Here is a 21,554-nt window from a genome sequence, read left to right as displayed (position 1 = left end):
TTCTGGAACCTTGTGGTGTATGCTACCTCTATGTGGTATTGGGTAAGGGTTGTTTGAGTTAGTTCACTACTACCGATCCTTGTTTGCCCAGAGCCTATTGAGTAAATACCGATTGAGAACACACCACTGTATGGTATCTACAGAAGGAGCTCTGTTCTTTGTTAATGCATAATCATACTAAATCCAACATTTGGTCAGGCATAATTACTAGCACCTTAGGCACCTTGCACAGATGTGGCTTCTCCTTACCAAGGCTTGACTGGAGCACCTTGTCCCCTTCCACAGACTCAGTGTGACATCAATACAAGAGGTGGAGCCAATGTAATTAGAACACAAACCATTTCAGAATCATTATCTTTACAACAGTAACAAAACACAATTAACACCCCTTAGTTTGAGATTATGTAAAAGATTTTGGTTTGAAACTGTCTTCGCCTCAATGCAGTGGTTATTCTAACAAAATAACAAAAAAACTTTTAGCCCAAACAATAAATGCTTGTTTCAGTGCAGATGAGAAGTGGGGAACTGTGCATGCTGAGATTAAAAACTCATGACATCAGGTTAGAGTCCAACAGATTTATTTGAAATCACAACTTTTGGAGCACTGCCCCTTCGTTAGGAGAAGTGAAGAAAAGCATACAGGCACAGAATTTATAGGTGACCTTCAAGATACACTACAAAACAGCATCACCAAGTAGAAACTGATAGCCAAGTTCTGTACCCATGAAGACAGCCTCAACCCTGACCTTAGATTCATGTCGTGCTACACATAACACCACCACACTGTTTTGTATTTGTAAAATCTTCCTTACTGTCTTTGATAACTTGCTATGACCTCTCCACCTTAATTAGATTGTACAATTTTGGATGACTTGTCACTTTGGCTATATACCTCGACTTGTGACCCTTCCAACTATCATATTATTCCAGTCATCTGGTTTGTCTCCAGCACCACATTATTTTTATTTTTCTCGAATTATCTCTCTGCATCAATTAATTGGATTACAGGTCATCCCCTTCACTCGCTATTTGGATATTGATACTTTATGCACATCGTCTGACACTTTTGATCACCTGCAGAGACTTGTTATTTGACACTGCATTCACACTATATGAACGATCTTTTGATCTCTCTGCCCATTGATCTCCCTGCCGATAAATTCTGTGCCTGTATGCTTTTCTTCATTTCACCTGATGAAGGGGCAGCACTCTGGAAGTTTGTCATTTCAAATAAGCCTGTTGGACTACAACCTGGTGTGGTATGACTTCTGACCTTATCTACACCAGTCAAACACCTGCACCTCCACATCAGAGATAAAATCCATCAATGGAAACTCGATCATTTACTTTTGAGCAGTTGGAAATACAACAAGTGGATTTCATCACTCGCTGCCATTGAATAGTTAAAGTAAAGTAATCCTTCTTTTTCAAAACAACTCTCTCACAAAAGAGAAGTGGAGACACACACACTGCATCCTAAAAATGGTTCAAAAGAAGCCACCTACTGTGGGTGCTGGAGATGAAAAACAGAAAGTGCTTCCCGAATTAAAGTGTTAACAGTGTTTCACTTTCTGCAGTCCTTGGCCCAAGAGTCTCCAACTGCTTCACTAATGAGCTTCCTTCCATCAAAAGATCTGAAGTAGGGATGTTTGCAGATGACTACACAATATTCAGTACCATTCGTGACTGAAGCAGTCTATGCACAAATGGAACAAGACCTGGACAATATCCAGGCTTAGGCTGACAAGTGCTAAGTAACGTTCACATTATATAGGTGCCGAGCAATGACTATTTCTAACAAAGGAGCAATAAGCAATTGCCATTTGTCATTTAATGGTATCACTATCACTGAATCCTCCATTACCAACATCCTTGGAGTTATCATTGACCAGAAACTGAACTGTATTAGTCATATAAGTATGATGGTTATTAGGAATCCTGGAGCGAGTAGCTCACCATCTTCAAGGCCAGGACAGGACTGTGATGGAATACTCCCTACTTGCCTGCAGCTCAACCAACATTCAGGAACCTTGACACGATCCAGGTCGAAGCAGCTGCTTGATTGGCAACACATCCACAAAGATCCAATCCCTCCACCAGAAGTGGTCAGTAACAGCAGTGTGTATCATTTACAAGACGCATTGCAGAAGTTCACAAAGTCTCTTTAGACAGGACCTTATAAAGCCATGACCAATACCATCAAGAAGGACAAAGGCAACAGATACATGTGAACCACCTGCAAATTCCCCTCCAAATCTCTCATCATCCTAACTTGAAATATATTACCATTTCTTCTGTGTCACCGAGTCATAAGCCTGGAATTCCCACCTTGACAGTATTGTAGATCTATTGCATATGGACTGTAGCAGTTCAAGAAGGTAGTTCACCACCACCTTATTAAGGGCAGCAAGGAATGGACAATAAATGCTGTCTCAACCAGTGACGTCTATATTCAATGAGCAAACTAAAAGAAAACGATGCTGCAAGATCTGCTGAGTTTCTGCAGCACTTGAGTTTTGTCCTAAAAACTGCAACTTTGTCACAAATGGCACAAACTTGCATTCTGATAAAATATCGGAGTGTTCATCTCACCACTAGATTATTACCCTGGAATGACTCTACTTCAGAAAAGGCTACGTCGAGAAAGAAAAAAAAATTGAGAAAAGCAAAATGCAGAGCATTCTCAGGATATGAAATGTGCAATAGATATGCACAACGTTTTTTTTAAATTTTCATTTTACACAAGACTGAACAGTGAGTATCACCAAAAAAGGTGATTAGAGACAGAGGAGTGAAGGAACCTCTGGGAACCCTAGCTTGCAATTTCTCCTCTCTAATCTAATGCAATGGAGGCTCCAGCCACCAATTCAACTAATTTCAGTTAGTTCACAAGGTTTTAAAAATTAAACTTGGAAACCTCCTGGCTATGGTTCATTGATCACATTTTTGTCAGAGTTTTAATTGATTATATTTCAAATAGAAATAAGAACCATTTAAAGTTCAAATATCTAAATTAAGTTTGAAAACCAATGACGCCTTGTTTGAAACAAGTTCGTCAATCAATGTGTGGGTTCAAATTGGTTCAAGTAATCCACTTGTATAATTTTACTTTCAGCATGTACAGCATGCCGAAATTCTGCAGTACGAGTGAAACTATTGATTAGCTTATTTTATATAAAAAGAAACTACATCTGCTGAGGTCACTGTTACCTTGACAACATCGCCTTGTTGAAGTTCAAACATCTTGGCTCGAAGGCGGATTCCTTTCCCTGACTGCGTCTCTATTCTATAGATGCATTCATGATTGTTGTCATAGTTGGCTGGGTAATTTGGTGACAGGAGAGTACCTTCTGTCGCTGATACAGAGGCTCCACATTCAGCTAAGTCACAAATACAAAGTGCAAGCAATTAAAACACCTTTTAGAGTAAATGCAGAGAAAAAAAATACACCAATTACAACTCAATTACATAATACTACTTATAATTGTTGTCTGCTGCAAAAATACCCTCCAGGATTCCCATATAACATCATCATACAGCCCATATATTTAGTGTCAATTATGTGACACAAGAGACAGCAAAAATCCTAGATTTGAAGTGGAAATTGTGAACTTTTTCTGTGAGTTGTAAGCACCATTAACCATAATATTTAAAAATCACCAAAATGAACCATTTATTCAGCTTATTAGCTGCAAGATTAGCTGTGGGTAATTATGCAGAAAACAAGATAATTTTGGAATCCTAACAGTAACATGTGAACTTTTAAATAACTACTTAATATGGTTGAAGAGATTCATTATCAAACGTGTTTCAGCATAAAGATAAGATTGCAAATAATCAACTGCAGCTCATGCAATGCTACCCAATTCATTTCCACCATTACTCGAAGTACCATCTTACTGTACATTATTTGGAGACTCCATGTTTGTCAGCAAAACCCATCAGTTCATATTTTCTTGCAGATTCTCTTAATTATGAAATGATGTGGAAACTGCAAGAAATCTGTTAACATAGTAAATGGAACACCACATCCCAGGATCATGGACATTATGCATCTAGTAGGTGAGGGTGCATTCTCTTTAGGATTGCTGTTAGTCATGCAATACACTTAGTGAATGTTAGAACATTTTTATTATATGTGTGTACAATCTAACTGTACTCTGCACCTGCATATGGCCATCATCAGATCACAGTTTGAAAAGCACACCGTTACACTGTCATTTATCACAAAATTATTCTTAAACTAAATTTTGAATTTAATTTCTTTTTCACAGTTTTCTGGTAATTCTGGTCAAAGATATCCAATAACACAACTCTCTGGGTCCCTGGAAAACACAGTAGCTGCAGCCAAGAATGCGGATGTATCCAACCTTTGCAATTACTGCTTTGAGGAGAAAGTGAGGTCTGCAGATGCTGGAGATCAGAGCTGAAAATGTGTTGCTGGAAAAGCGCAGCAGGTCAGGCAGCATCCAGGGAACAGGAGAATCGACGTTTCGGGCATAAGCCATTCCTGAAGAAGGGCTTATGCCCGAAAGATCGATTCTCCTGTTCCCTGGATGCTGCCAGACCTGCTGCGCTTTTCCAGCAACACATTTTCAATTACTGCTTTGAGTCAGCTGTCAGGTGACATGTGTGCAAAAGTGGGATGCATTTCCTTTGCAATTATTCTGTTCCCCCAGTGGTGGAAAAGAACGCATGGTTGGTTCTGCTTGGTTTCTCAGACCAGAATTGGACAACAATAGCCACCATGCTGTGGCACTAGAATACAGTGGCACAAGAATGTCCAATTCTGTTCTGAGAAACCAAGCAGAAGCAGGTGCTCTTTTCCACCACTGGGGGAGCAAAATAATTGCAAAGGAAATGCTTCCCCATTCTGCACCATCTCAGCACATATTGGTGAAATGTTGAATTTTCAGTCAGAGAACCTGAGTCCAAATCTTGGTTTCAGATGTCAATCTCTATTTGGGCACAGGGCATGCTTCCATTCCCTGTCAATTTAGCAACAGGGAGAAAGGCAATCTTGAGGGAAGGGATCTATTGGTGGCCAATTGAGAGGCGCTGACTTTGGAGTAGATCTCGACACAAGTCATTGTTCAAAGTTGATGCAGCAGAAACAGTGCACATCGAAACAGAGATACAGTGCTGCGCAAAGAGGAAAGAAGATAGGATGAAACATTAAATAATGATCTCAAATGTTTAGATATACAGCCAAAACCATTGCCTATTTTTGAATGCCACGTATGTAAAGTTCTCACGGTCATGACATTCAATGAAGTTGAACTCTTCCAAGATCTGACTGTTGCTGCATTTTAAATGAGCTATTCTACGGAAAAACCTTGCAACAAAAGAATCTCCAAAATAATAATCACTGGAAAAAATATTTTGAGAGCTACAGATAAGCATGGTGCTGGAAAATAAGTTGGCATCACATCAGAAATAACAGAAAAAGCAGTTTCTAGAACTTCAGACATTCAGAGTATATTGAAGTCAACACAGTTCCTATGTGGTGCAGCATAGTCAGGATAAGACAAACCTTCCTCCTTTTTATGGGGATCACTGCTCTGAGAATTCAGTGTACCGCAGCACAGTCAGGCATTTTGATACGATCAAAAATCAAACGACAACAGGTTATAGTCCAACAGGTTTACTGGAAATCGCAAGCTTTCAAAGCTGAGCTCCCTCCTCAGGCATGGTATGATGAGGAGGTATAAGACGTAGTATTTATAAGCAAAAAGTTAATAAGTTGAAAACTGGCTGCCTTTGTTGAGTCCCTTAATGAGTTAGAAGGTAGACTGCTGATTAAAATGCAAAATCCTGATTCCTTTCAAGTTGTTGTCTCTAGATAATTAAAGGTGCTATCAATGTACAAGAGGTGATATCTCAGTTTAGATGATGCACTATAGGTGAGAGGTCCTGCTTCAATATTTTAAGCTGAGGTCAAGTTTTATTTTTTCACAAAAAGGATTGAGCAAGTGAGTGAGTAAGTGTGTGTGTGTGTGGTGTGTGTGTGTATGTGCGCGTGTGTGAGAGTGAGAGAATGTTGAAACCTCTAAGGAAATGTTAATGGCTGCTATGAAAGGGTAAGTGTGTAAGCTAAGTGAGAAGTCAGGGTTCCAGATGTTCCAGACAGGTAGGGTGCCAGCTAAGCTGATAAGTGATAAAATCCTTGAGTTCAGTTGTTGTAAGCAGTTCCAGAATTGACAGTAGCAGAGCAATGGGAAGGGAAGGGCATGGCTGGGGGGGAGCTTGCTGAAAAATACAGTCCTATCAGAGATGGCAAAAATGTGATTATATAGACTTATAGAGATTGACTTTGGGAAACCTCAACACTGACTCTGAACTTGTTGATGTCTCATGACATCATGGACAAAGAAATGTCTTGCTGAATAACACCTATTGTCACCTCATCAATCAGCAGTCTTCACATTGAAAGCCACTTAGAAGAGGCATTAAGGACTGCAAAGACACAGAAACTACTCAAGGTGGGGCATTTCAACATCCGCCACAAACACTGATGCATTAGTACCACTACTAACTGAGCTGCCTGAGTTCTGAGAGACATACCTTTCCTGTGGCAAGTGGTAAGAGAACCAACAAGAGAGAAAGATTACTTGATCTGAACCTCACTTATTTATCACAAATGCATCTGCCCTTGACAGTATTAATAAGAATGACCATCCCCATTACTCATCCCACCCTCACACTGAGAATTTCTCCATTGGATAGTTTGGCCCGAAAACCATTCAGAATAGACACAGTCTCGTTCTGGGGTTCTATCAACAGCAATCCGTAACATATCCCTCAATCCATCAATGCCATTAAACCAGCAGATTATTCTGCATTCCAGAAGCAGCACCAGCTGAACCTAATAATGAGAGATCATCCTGGTGAAGCTACAAAACAGGACAGCTTCATGTTGAGCCACAGAAGCAACATGCTTTAGTTGAGTCAACCCCACAACCAATGGATCCAAAAGAAGCCGATGTGCCACATCCATTTGTGACTGATGGTGGAAAAATCAATAGATGTTCAGGAAAGGAAGCTACACAAATATCTTCAATCAAAATGTTGGACAAGTCAGCATGTCAATGCAAACGTTGAAGCTTCATCATTCACAACCAACTTCAAGCAGATCTGTTAAGTGCATGATCACTGTCTTATTTTTCATGACATCTCCAACATTACAGATGCCAAATTTCAGCTAATTCAATTCACTTCATCTGATGTCAAGAAACAGCTGAAGGCATGGAATACGGCAACACTTATTGGCAAAAGCCTGACTTGTTCCAATGCAGCTACAACTTTGACATCTACACCTACAATGTTGAAAAATGCCCAGATCGTTGCTGTGCACAAAAGGCAGATTCTGACAATCATCAGCAGTACTATCTAATAACACTACTCAGCGAGAACCTGCTCATCGATCCTCAGTCTACATTCTGCCAAGGCATTTGGTTCCAGCTTTTATTGCAGTCTTGATCTTCCTTGCTCCAATCCTGGACAAAAGAAGTGAATGCTGGAGGGGGAATAAGACAGTATATCCCTAATGTTAAGGTGTCATTCAACTAAGTAAGTCACCAAGGAGTCTGTCTAAGTTGAAGTAACTGAAAATCAGATGAAAGCTCTTCAGTTGTTAGAGTCATACTAATACAAAGGACAGTGGTATAGTTGTTGAAGATCTATCACCTCAATCCCAGAACATCACTGCAGGAGTTCCTAAGAGCAGTGTCCGAGAATCAACTGTCTTTACCTACCTGTCAATGCCCTTCTCTCCATTATAAGGTTAGAGATACTGATGGTTATCAATGGATTCTCCCCAAAAATAGAAAATCTAACCACCTCCCCTTGACATTAATGGCATTACTGATGCTGAATCATTTGATAATAACATCGTCAGGGTTATCATTGACCAGAAGCTTAACTGGACAAGTTAGTGGCTGTGGCTGCAAGGCAGGTCAGAGGTTGAGAATTATGTGATGAATAATTCACTTCCTGAGTCTCCATGTCTGTCCACTATCTATAAGGCACAAGTTAAGGGTGCGATACAATACTCTCCAATTGAATGTTAAGCGCAGCACCAGCATTACTCATCAAACTCAAAACAATGCAGGAAAAAAATGACCACCCGGTTGATACTTCATCAATTGCTTTAAAATGCATTATGCCCACCAACAATAGACAGCAGCAGTAATATGTACCATTAACAAAATGTACTGTAGCAACTCACCAAGCCTAATTTGACAGCACCTTTTAAACATAATCTCTATTATCTTGAAATACAAGGGCAGGAGACAGATGGGAACACCACTTACAAGTTCACTCCAAGTTACACACCATCCTGACTTGGAACTATCGCATTTGGAATCATAATATAGTTTCTTCACTGTTCAAATTCAAGGAACCCTCTCACAAACAATACTGATGATGCTTGTAGAATACATGACTGCAGCAGTTCACAGGGAGGCTCACACAGCCACCTTCTTCAAGGCATTTGGGAATGGTCAACAAATGATGGCCTCACCACCAGTGTTCACACCCCATTAACAAATAAAACAAGGTATGGATATCATAGTATCCAGGCTTTATTTCGAAGTTTTTTTGTTCATAGGTGAAGAAATTATTCAACACAGAAACTAAATAATGTATAAGAAGGTTTACATAATTATTATTATGCAAGAATTATATAATAAGAATCTAATCTAGTCCCTATATAATAAGAGGCTAATCCAATCCTTCCCAAGTCAACCTGCACATAACAGCAAAATTTCCTTCATCTTGTGTTTGGAGAAACAGTTTCTTAAAGGACAGAAATCTTAACCACAGACACAGGCCTAAAGCCTCACTAATATTTTGACTGAAGTTTGCATACAGATTTCAGTCAAGAGCAGATCAAGTTTTCTCATGACATTGATGTAACCCAGTTCAAGAAAAATGTGAACAGCCCATCTCTTACATTTGTGCTGCACCTGAGGGGTATTCATGGAAATATCCAAACAGGCAAATCCTCTCTCTCTCACAATATGAGCTGCAGTGATCATTATTCATCTGAATTGTTTAGATACAACACAAAAGCCTTTAGCTGTTAAAGAAATGGTTACAAATTTGCCTGTGTCATGGGTGAGACTACATTTTAAAAATGTGTAATTTTAGGCTTTAACCTCAAATGAAGACATTAGTGAGTGAATTGTAGAGGTTTTGAAACTGAGCACCACTCACAGTTTGAGCACTTGGGGCTCTGCATTATGATTCTGCTCAGAGAAGTAAACTTTTTTTCTGCAGCGAGAAAGAATATTTTATGATCACCATGATGGTGATCTTTCAGGAAATGTTGGAAGACGTAGATGATATAAATAGACGTCACATCTCATACTGTAAGCACAGAATGAGAGAACACAGAATAGTCTGGTGATGCAAAGTATTATCTCTTCAATTAAAAAAAGGATCAATTTTAGGTCAAAAATGGACGTGAAGGTTTTGAATATAGACCCAGACTTTGGTGATTAAATGCCTCATGGGATGCGGTGGTTCTTGCACCTGTGGGGCGGAGGAAAGCATCCTAAGTTAGACAATGAAACACAGAGTATATGAATATTCTTCTGTTTTGCTTCATTACTTTTATGCAGAAACTTCCTTCAGTGGTTAAACAGGTCAGGGAAAATCCATAATGGCATGGATGGTACAAACATAATGCAAAGAGTTTGCTTGGTCATTAATTATTCAATTTTTTTCAAAGCACTTTTGTTCACATGTTTGTGCTGTTTTGAAGTGCATAACTGAACCTATCATACAATGTAGATTAATACAGATTTCGGAAGACACACTTCCAGTCTGTATGTGATCATAGGAAGCCATGCTGAACTTACTATTCCCTTCTTCCCACCACATCCAGCTCATTGAGATAAACCTATGATTAACAAACACGTTTTTCAGTAATCACATGCTACCAACGAAGAGAAGTTCCATATCAGTCAGTTTCAAACATTCCTGTGACCACTTGTCCTGCTTTGAGCACAACTTGTATGTTTTGTGAGTCGTTTTTGTGTCTTTGCAATCCTTAATGCCTCTTCTAAGTGGCTTTTGTTCTGCAATTTCTTAATCTGCTCAGGGCCCACCTGAGTTACATTGCAGCAGTTGCATCTTTTTTGAATTTGAACCATATCTCGGTTTGTACTTCATTGTGTAAAAAAAAAACTTTCAAACAGTATCCAAAAAAGAAATCGAAATATAACAGGATTTTAATTTGTATCCCATATGTGTTATCCAAGGATTTAGCATCATGATTTCATAGTTAACCTCAATTAACTTTGGTGTATTTACTTATTATAATCAACTTTTCTTCAAATTTAACAATGTGACTTTTAACAAATGCTTCCAGGAGCGGTCACTGTGAAATTAAGGAATTATTGGAATTGATTGATATTGTGAGTACTATCATGTTGCAGGGAGGCCTATTTTTGTGCCTGGACTTTTCCTCACAAAATCTCGAGTAAACTCAACTTTAGGATGCATGAAATGAAAGCATGTGACCACCTACCCACACACCTTGGAAGAGGTGCACTCCACACACGCCGTCCTCCTCCAGAACAGGTGATCTGAGTAGCACCTTCAAGTCTGTATCCAGGAAAGCAGGAAAAGGTCAATGAGTCCCCTACTCCAAACTGAAATCCAATTCTTCTGCTGAAAGCAGGAACGCCAGGATCATCGCAAGGCTCCAATTCATACTCTGCAAAGAGAATACTCCAAATCAATAAAACAAATGAATGTTGCAATAACATGAAACATTTTTCTAGTTATTTGTTGAAATTGGTGGTTTTGGATGGATCCAAAAGATAATCTCTAAAACAGAAGAATAGAAATGGACATTAATGAATAATTAGAATAGTTTGTCTTCAGCTCTCCAATATTATTGTCAGAAATGAAGAGTTACCCAATAAGAAACTATAGCTGAAGTATTCCATTCAATAGAAACCTCACTTTGCCAAATAATGAAAATTCATAACAATCACCAAATTATTTTCTCTGTTCATGCCTGTAAATATTTTCAATCCACTCATAATACAAAACATTGGATATTTTGTAAATCATTATGCAGAGGATTTATGTATCATTTGCTATTTTCTGTAAATCCAGTCATTTAAGTTACTTATTTTTCTTTCAATTAATCATGATGATATTGGTAGTCTTGAACATTCAGAGTAATAGCTAAAATTTTGTCGTAAAATGACCAGTATTCAGCGGGTTGCTTTACATCATGTTCAGAGGTATCTTTTCACGTCTTCCTTTGATTTACATTTTCAGTTTCAAATAACTTGAGTAGGTTGAGTGAATGTAAGGTGCCCTACCTGAGAACGTAATGTTGAATCCCTCATAAGAAACTGAAAAGTCCGAGATGAAGCGTAGTTGTGCTGTGTAATTTCCAAATAGACCTGCATTAATAGTTGGAGGCAGGGCAGAGCCTGTGAGCCTTGCTACAGGATTGGTGAAGCTCCCATCCTCTGTGATAATTAAGTAGTCATGAGAACTCTCAAGGTGGAATGTGTGAAATACCAACTGCACACCTGAAAATAAACAAAAGAAATACTGAAGCAGAGATTTAAGTGACATTGGTCCCTGCCAGCACTGGTACATCAATTCCAATTTGTCCAGTCAGTTAAAAAAGTAACTTTTGATTCGTAAAGAGAGTTAATTTCTTTTACATAGTCTTTCGATTAATACATTCATGCAAAACAAAATAACACTTTCAGATTGTCGACATTTCTTCATTAGCAGTATTTATTGCCAATCTCTAGTTACTCTGACGTGGTGGCAATGGCCTTCCTGAGCTGCCAAGTAAAAGATTGATACAACAGAATGACCGACTCTGCCATTCCTGAGGTTTCAATCAACCACTGTATGTGGATCCAATCAACCACTGTATGTGGATCCAATCAACCACTGTATGAAGCCAAACTGGGGAGCGATGACAGATATTCGTCAAGGGTTCAACTGAATAATGGATCAAAACGTTTAGAGCGGTTTTCACTGACACAGTTTTAAATTTCTTAAACAATTATTTTTGGGGTGTTGTCTCTGAAGAGGAAGATGCTGTGAAGAAAAGCAGTTGGATCTACCTTTTCCATGTGAAACTTCAATTATCCAAGTGCAGTTCAAGGAATTAGGATAAAAATCTGGAAATCCAGGAGACAGAATAGTTCCACTTGTACCACGAACATAGCCACCGCAGAAAGCTAAAACAAAGAAAAAAGGCCTTTTTGTAACAGTTGTGAAAGAAACAACTCCTTTGCCCCATCCCTTAGGATATGACAGAAAATAAATAATAGATTGTGATTTTAGCACGAATCTATCTTTATATATAGAAATTGAAAGAAACAGAAACAGTACATTACAATATTAGAAAGTTCAATGAACAGCAAACAAAAAAAAGCTCTAATACAAATGAAATCTGTACTCATACAAATTCCTTGTACAATGTATTGTCACAACTCCATTTCACTGTGTCAGGGATAATACTGGCTGACAGTTTGAAAAAAATGAAAAGCAGCACATTTCTGTCCTATTAAACTGTTCACCTTGAAGTTACTGTGGTATAAATAATAACCCAAGAATGATTTCAATATTAACTTCTCTGTATTATAACTCCTACCTGATTTTAAATTAACTTTTGTAAACCATTGCACAATGCTAAGTCTTTCTCCTGCATCTGAACTTGAATAAATACTTTCAAAATTTCAAGTCAAGAAGCACAGTTAATATGCAGGTAGTATAAATGCTTTAGACAGACAAAAATTGGTTTCTTCTGGCCTATTAGGATCTAATGGAAACTGAAGATTGCTGTTAAGATTTTCAATGTAAGCAATCAGTTCACTGTCGTAATTGCAGTCAGTTATTGCAGTATTGGCAATTTCTAACTATTGAATTTTACTGCAGTGCTTTATTTAATATTTCAACCTGAATAACAACATTGTGATGTGGCTGCAATATTCAATCAGCTTAAGAGACTGCAACAGATTTCAAATTAAAATTTCTACTTTAGTAAAATTTGAGAAAAGTTGAAGTATCATGATAGGGAAACACACCTGAGCAGTGCTCTTAGCATGTAACATATATAAGGAGAACATTCACTGAATATTGTGACATCAATCTCTGATCTGTACTGTCTTTGAGGCACAGTTCCCCACTATGAACACTTTTACACAAATCTATCCTTCTTAGAAATAGTCGCACCATTTTTTTAAAGCAGCATGCAGAATTTGGCTGAAGAATCTTGAGGGATAACATAGCAGCGCAAATCAAAGTATAAACTCAAGGTCAAGAGACACATTTACGAATGTTTTCGTTGTGAAGTTCACACTAATTGGCCTCATTGGTGAACAGGCAAGAATCTTGGCTCATATGAGAACATGACATAAAGAAGATTCATGACTGATTCCTGCATATGTGTCCATATAAGTTCAATCTTTGAGGAGAAAGTGAGGTCTGCAGATGCTGGAGATCAGAGCTGGAAATGTGTTGCTGGAAAAGCGCAGCAGGTCATGCAGCATCCAGGGAACAGGAGAATCGACGTTTCGGGCATAAGCCCTCCTGTTCCCTGGATGCTGCCTGACCTGCTGCGCTTTTCCAGCAACACATTTCCAGCATATAAGTTCAATGTAAATTATCAAACTCAATGTCTTCCTTATCTCAATTCTATCCAATGTCATAAGACTTGGAAAAAGGGCATGCAATTGGCAATACTACTTCAATAAAGATACATATATCATGCTACAATTTGATCCAAAATTAAGGAGAAAGCAGACTCTTTGAAAGTTACACTGTGAACGGGATAACAGAGCAATGGGAACAAGGAATAGAGATATCCATAATGCTAAAAGCAGCGACACAGTTTAACAAAAAGGCAAATCCATCATTTGGGGCTTGTGTTTAAGAAGGGTAGAAATGAAAATTAGAGAAAGTATGATAAACATATTTAACATTAATGAGACCACACTTAGAATGGTTCTGGTGTTTAAATCACAGAAAGGATGCAGAGATATAACAAGTGGATTGACCAGACTTATGACAGAATTGAGAAGTTGTACATATCAGTGAAGATTGAATAGTCTGGAAAAGAGAAAACTAAAGGGTGACCCCATGGTTCTGATGTTTATGCGAAGGTTTGATCAGACAGGCTTGAAGATGAAGTTTTCATTTTTTGCAGACAAAATTCGTATTTGGTAAGATAATCACAAACAAATCCAACTGGGAAATCGAAAGAAACCACGATGCAAAAGAATAATAAAATGTCAAATTCAGTATCACGTGGAGTAGTTGAGACACCAGCTCACCACCACCTTCTCTAAGGCAACTTGGGAAAGATAATAAATGCCAGCTAATGATGCCCATAGCCACTAAATAAATAAAAAATACAAATAACACAGATACATTTTTACTCAGCTAGAGCATATATGCTGAAATGGACTTGTATGGCTGTGTGGCCTGATTCTGGAATTGAATTTACATTTTCTATTCAATTTCATATCAAGCTGCCATAGTCTGACCAAACCATAGGACTGCTCTCTCATAAGAGAGATGACACTGCCAGAATCACACTGCTCACAAACCAACTGACCAGCGGACAAGTCAATATGAGTTAATTTTTATATATTATGGAATAACAGATTACGTTATTTTTATCTAAAGTAAAATAAAGCCAATAAGCACAAACTTGTGAAAAACAAGTTGTATCCGACAAACTTCTGAGTTGCTTGTTCAAGGAACTGGCAGAGCACAAGTGATAAAGGAAATGCAATAGATTTGCAAAATTAATTGAATAAGGTTGCATATCAGAAGCTTGTTGATAAAACTGAATATTCAAAATGATGTGACAGCACTGATAAAGATTTAGTTAAATGCCAGTGGAGAATAATGAATGGATATTTTTCAAATGGAAGGGTATGAACATTGCTGTCAATCATGCATCAGTGTTTGGACCATTACTCTTACAGGCATGCATAACTGAGTTCATAAGTATAACGGAACATTACTTGAAGAAATTATGAGAAAATAGTAAAGGCATGTGAATGAACGGGTTTATCTTTTTCAGAAAAGCAACATATTTGCAATGGGTTGAATGGTTTCCTTATTTAATTAGAATTAGAATTAGCTTTATTGTCTCATTCAAATGAGTACAATGAAAAGTTTACAAGTCGCCACTTACACAAGGTGTCATCTTAGCTACAAAGTTACCTAGATACAGATTATTAAGTACAAATTCATTGGGAATAAAAAGAGAAGAATAAAGAAATAAAAGGTCCAGCATTATAGATCATAGAAATACATTAAAAAAGAAACAAAATGTTCAGAATAAGAACCAAGTTCAAACTCAGTCCACAATGGCACCTCGCCTCTAGTCAGTGCTGGGCCTTGACTCCTAACCAAGTCAGACTTCACCTCAAGTCTCTTGAGGCCAGCAGTCCACTCTGAAATCATCTCAAGGCCAGGAGTGTACACTGAGGCCACTCTAGGCTGAAAGATTGCCATGCCAAGCCATCGAGAGACCGTCATAGTCAGTTGCTGACAGACTTTCATGCTCGGCCAGGAGACAGCATGCCAGGCAGAGGCCACCACACTGAGCCAAGAAGCCAATGTGACAGGCCGAGGGTCAACATGCTGGGTCTGTGCTGTGGTCTCTCAGTCCATGCTGAGGCTGAGAGTTCAGGACATCACCAAGAAGAAAGAAAAAAAAGAGTAAAAAGAAAAAAGGAAAAGAAACGAACAAGCTCTGGCTGAGGAGTCCTACTCCAATGCACCTCGAATCTGAAAAGTGTGTAAAGTACCATTCGCCGACTCCATTCTATATCTTGTTTTGAGAAAGGACTATCATGGATTCTAGGTATTCAACCTCCATTATCTGATTTAATGCGTGAGACTTTCATGGACTAAAGTGATTGACCTATAAACCTAAATCAGTTGTGATTAGCTGACCATGGACTGAGACAAGTTCAGTGAAGAGAGAAAGCGAGAGAGAATGAGAGAGCGAGAATGAGACCCGATTAACAATGACAGGATCTGCATCTTGTTATCTCTCTCTTTCTCTCTCTCTCCCCTTGGGGGAGAAAGAGATAAAGGCCTTATCTCTTTAAAGAACCTCTCATTGAGAAAGGAAATTGGGAAAACATACATTTATTAAGAATTCTAGGATTCTACAGATTTTGTTCCTGCTGAGAAAACAAAACAACAATCATAGACTCAGATTTCATTCACACAACTCAAGAACTCAAAGAACTTAGCAACATTTTCTTTTATCTTTCTGTTTGTTCTGGGTAACTTCACTTTCCCTTCTAAAAATACTTGTGTGAGTTTTTGATGGTGCGCGTTTTATTATTTTCTCTCAGGTTTAGTAGGGAATAAAAGTGCCCTATCTTTTACTCTGGAAAATCTAGGGATGTGTTTCTTTGTTTTGAACCTGTTACTACATTTTAGTAGGAGTGAGCAAGCTGGGTGCAAAAAATTTTTTTACAATGTTGTGACTGACTGATAATACACAAAAATAAGATGGGGAGCCGATGTCCTCTCCTCCCTCGATCATTACTGTCATATTTTACAATATGGCCACTGCTGGCATCTTTCTTATTTGGCACCTTTATCTATATGCAGTATTGGTTGGGTTTTCTTTGAGGTAGTTTGCTGCCACCAATACTCCTTCATCTTTATTTTGTCTGATTTTTGAGTTAGCAACAAGGAGGTTTTCTGAATGCCTGAAATTAATAAGTAACTTTAAGCTATTCTCTAGCTATGGGATTTCTTCCAAAAACATATTTTGTGGACTGGCTTCAGAATTAAAAGGTTTTGTGCAACCCATTAGACTTTTATTTATTTCAGATTAATTTGCTTCACAGAAAGGTAAATACTGGAGCTGTAAGGTCTGTTTGAGAATTGTGGAACATGGTTAAAAAAAAAGTCTGAAAATGTTCATTGCTGAGAGAGATCAAGTGTGACTTTTAGGTTTACTTTGACTGATTTGGGCAGTAGGAGAAAGTGAGGTCTGCAGATGCTGGAGATCAGAGATGGAAATGTGTTGCTGGAAAAGCGCAGCAGGTCAGGCAGCATCCCTAGATGCTGCCTGACCTGCTGATTTGGGCAGTCCTGTTCTTGAATAAGATGTCTGTGTAGCAAAGTGACACTGAGAAGTGAAGGATGGACAGTGTAGTGATCTAGATTACCTTCGAGTAAAGAGTTAGTGTTAGCCTCAGACCAGAATTGTTTCGATAAAACAGTGAAGGGATCACTTGAAAGTGCGTACACTTTAGCAGGTGCATAATAGCTTCAGGAATAAGTTGTGTACAATTCCAGTCTAAAAGTTGAAGTCACACTGATTTATACTGAGCAACATGTTGGAAACAGGAATACTGGTGTGGGTACTATCTGAATGATATTCGGGATACTGTCGCAGAGATGTATTTTGGGTACTGTGCAACAGCAGTTTTGTACCTTTTCAAAGTATAAACAAATGGTATGAGTTTAATATGATTATAGCTTTAATGCATGTTTAAAAATGATTTTTTTATGTAAAGAGATAATTTGGATTATTCTATTTTATCTTATATTCATTTGTAATAAACATCTGTCTTATCGTTAAAGCAAAATCGTCAGCTCTGTGTGCTTATGTTTCAGTGAGAGATTACTTCATTAAGACCAAAACAGCTGAAAGAGTGATCGATCAACTAGGTTTCTGTCAGGGATTTGACTTGTCCAATAACAACATCAGCTGTGATCATAACACTACATTTGGTCAGGAGTAATTAGCAGGATCTTAGGGAGCTGGTACAGATGCATCTGCTCCTTTTAAACGCAGGAGTTTAGCTTAGATTAGTTACAGTGTGGAAACAGGCCCTTCGGCCCAACCAATCCACACTGACCCACCGAAGCACAAACCACCCAGACCCATTCTCCTACATTTATCCCTTCACTTAGCACTATGGGCAATTTAGCATGGCCAATTCACCTAACCTGCACATTTTTGGACTGTGGGAGGAAACCGGAGCACCCGGAGGAAACCCACACAGACACAGGGAGAATGTGCAAACTCCACACAGTCACTCAACCAGTAAAATGTGTATGATATCAGTAGAATGTAGGGAATTGATGTCACCTCAATTTTAAGCCCCTTTGAACCATTACCTTACCAAGCATTAAATGTGGACATTGATTTAAAACCAAGCTTAACTTTTACACAAAAAAGGTCAATAGATGTTAAGGTGTGATGAGTCATTAGCTCAACTGTTATTCTCTTAATATTTAACAAACTTCTAAAAATTACATCATGTGAGGATCTAGCTGCTATCACATGCTTAATGTGCCAGACTTTTTCCCAGATGTGCATTCTTGAAGCACAAATCAAAATAATGGCAAATGGTTATCGATTGATTATTATGGAGTCAAGATAGATCCAGTTTATTTGTGACAAGAATTTAAAATGCTGGAAATGCTCATCAGGCCAGGCAGAATATGCAGAGAGTGAAGCAGGTCTAATTATTTTTTAATATATCAAATCCAAAAGAAATTAGAGATCTAAGTTATTTGAAGAGAGTTTGAGCCAAATGCTATCGTGGCTTTCCTAAAGATACTACATGACTTATTGAGTGTATTTTCTATCTTTCTTTTAAATTTCAAGCAATAAAAGCCTTCATCCCAACAGTAAAACAACATAACAACTTAGTCCTAAAATATTCCATTCATTTGAATGAAATGAATCATTGAAATGCATTCAGTGCCTCTCTGTTTAAAATGAATCATTGAAATGCATTCAGTGCCTCTCTGTTTAAATGTTCCACAACTTTTTAGGAGGTTGTACAATGATAATGTTTTCATAAAGTTTGCTCTTTAATAAATATAAACAAAATATGTTGGAGAAATGCAGCATGTCTGGCAACATACGTGAGACAGACATGCTGCATATGACGTCTTTGGAAATGGTATTGATTGAATGGCATGGGCGTGATAGTTGATGAACCTTGATCACGAAGGCACAAATTCATGATGAGATTTTTTTTCCTCCTTGAGTGAAGTAGCAATGGATCAGATTATACAGAGGTGAAGGCTCTCAGAATGTATCAACGTTCAATCTTCCATTGCCCATGACTTACATCAGTTTTTAGTCTAACAACGAGAACTTTAAAAATTGCATTGGTTTCAATTTTTTTCTATGATAACGCCCTTCTCCACCTTTGAGCCAACTTCCAAGATCTCTATAATTCATCAACTTTGGGATCTTTAACATCCCTGATTTTATTTGCTCCATAATTAGCCACCAGAGTACTAAATTTCAGAATTCCCTCTCTACACCTCGGTTTCTTTCTTCCTTCTTTACGAAATTCCTTAACCGCTATCTCTTTGCCAAAGTCATTTGTCCCAACATCATCTTTTGCATCATAGTGTCAAAGTTTATTTCACGATGTGCATAGGTTGTTTTACTACGTTATGGGCGGCACAAAGGCTCAGTGGTGAGCACTGCTCCCTCACAGCACCAGGGACCCGGGTTTGATTCCACCGTCGGGTAACTGTCTGTGCGAAGTTTGCACATTCTCCCTATGTCTGTGTGGGTTTCCGACATGTGCTCCAGTTTCCTCCCACAGCCCAAAGATGTGCAGGTTAGGTAGATTGGCCATGTAAATTGTTCATGGTGTCCAAGGATGTGCAGGCTAAGTGACTTAGCCATGAGAAAAGCAGGGTTACAGGAGATAGGGTCGGGGGTGGATCTGGGTGGGATGCTCTTCAGAGGGTTGTTGTGGACTTGATGGGTCAAATAGCATGCCTCGACACTGTAGAATTCTATTATTCTGAGAAAGCTACATGGAACAAGTTGGGTTTTTTTTGGTTTCATGAGGCATTCTGTAGCAACTGAGAGTTACTCAGTTTGAAATAAATTAACAGAAAGCAATTTTCAAAACACTAAACAAATCAAATAAAACTATCCCCTAGGATCCTGTGCACAACTGAATTGTTTTAAAATGAAGTTCCTTGCTGTAAGAGTTTAATATTTATTTAATTTGTAGTTACCAATTCATTGATTGTGAGGATGCTAATGGTAAACTACAGTCTGTCACAACATGTTGAATAAAAATGAATCAGAACACCTCATAGCTATTCAATGGGAACTTATTGATAGACAATAATAACCAGAATACGCCCAGCTGTAATGTAACCCTTATTCCAATAATCAAACCATTCCCTGATGTTTCCTATTCAAGTGATAAATGCAGTACATGGGCAACTGCTACATTTAAAAGGATGAATGTCGGAAGAAGTTTGCTCACAATTGTCATTGTTGGAATTGTGTCCAAATGTATTGCAGGTTAGTAAAGTTAAGTATAATTTGTAGTGATAATTATTAGAGGGTGGTTACTGCTTGGACTCATGTTTGGACTTCAACAGAAGTGGAACAAATTTTTTTATTTTCAATTTGTATCATAATACAGCAAAATAACAGTTATCAGTATCCAATTACCCTAAGACAATCATAAGCCATTTGGCCCATCAAGTTTGCTCTGTCATTCAGTAAGATAGCTAATCTGAACCCCAACTCCATTTTCCTGCCCTTTCCCTTTCAGTCATGATTCTCTTACTTATTAAAAACCAGCCTATCTGAGATTGGAGTAACTTAATGACTCAGCCTTCTGTGATAAAGATTCCATAGATTGATAACCCGCTGGCAGAAAATAAAACCTTCCCCATCTCTATCTTAAATGCATGACATTATGTTCTCTGATCCAAAAGTCTCCCACATTGGAAAACAGCCCCTCTATCTCCACACTGTCAAGCTTCCTAAAAATCTTATGTTTCAGAAGTTTGCTTCTCATTCCTATAAACTCCACAGCCCAACCTCCTCAGAAGAAAATTCTTCTCTGTGTGGAACCAATACTGTGAACCTTAGAACATAGAACATAGAACATAGAAAAATACAGCGCAGTACAGGCCCTTTGGCCCTCGATGTTGCGCCGATCCAAGCCCACCTAACCTATACTAACCCACTATCCTCCATAACCTATCCAATGCCCGCTTAAATGCCCATAAAGAGGGAGAGTCCACCACTGCTACTGGCAGGGCATTCCATGAACTTACGACTCGCTGAGTGAAGAACCTACCCCTAACTTCAGTCCTATATCTACCCCCCCTTAATTTAAAGCTATGCCCCCTTGTAATACCCGACTCCATACGCGGGAAAAGGTTCACACTGTCAACCCTATCTAACCCCCTAATCATCTTGTACACCTCAATCAAGTCACCCCTAAACCTTCTTTTCTCTAATGAAAACAGCCCCAAGTGTCTCAGTCTTTCCTCATACGATCTTCCTTCCATACCAGGCAACATCCTGGTAAACCCCCTCTGCACCCGTTCCAGTGCCTCCACATCCCTCCTATAGTATGGCGACCAAAACTGCACACAATATTCCAGATGCGGCCGCACCAGAGTCTTATACAACTGCATCATGACCTCAGGACTCCGGAACTCAATTCCTCTACCAATAAAAGCCAGTACGCCATATGCCTTCCTCACCGCACCATTTACCTGGGTGG

At 38.6% G+C, this 21,554-nt stretch overlaps 1 protein-coding gene across 1 annotated transcript in view; it reads right to left on the bottom strand.

Annotated features, from left to right (window-relative positions):
* Positions 1–21,554, bottom strand: part of LOC122548600 (CUB and sushi domain-containing protein 1-like) — a 2,366,391-nt gene that overhangs the window by 460,460 nt on the left and 1,884,377 nt on the right. Inside the window, exons 19-22 of the mRNA XM_043687435.1 lie at positions 12,111–12,227; positions 11,343–11,558; positions 10,535–10,723; positions 3,211–3,380 (exon numbers count right to left, since the gene is read on the bottom strand). Of these exons, the coding sequence (XP_043543370.1) occupies positions 3,211–3,380; positions 10,535–10,723; positions 11,343–11,558; positions 12,111–12,227 (692 nt within the window). The remainder of the gene's footprint in view (positions 1–3,210; positions 3,381–10,534; positions 10,724–11,342; positions 11,559–12,110; positions 12,228–21,554) is intronic.

The sequence above is a fragment of the Chiloscyllium plagiosum genome, chromosome 3 (assembly GCF_004010195.1).
Source record: "Chiloscyllium plagiosum isolate BGI_BamShark_2017 chromosome 3, ASM401019v2, whole genome shotgun sequence".
Taxonomy (NCBI): domain Eukaryota; kingdom Metazoa; phylum Chordata; class Chondrichthyes; order Orectolobiformes; family Hemiscylliidae; genus Chiloscyllium; species Chiloscyllium plagiosum.
This window is presented reverse-complemented; position numbering and strand designations above follow the sequence as displayed.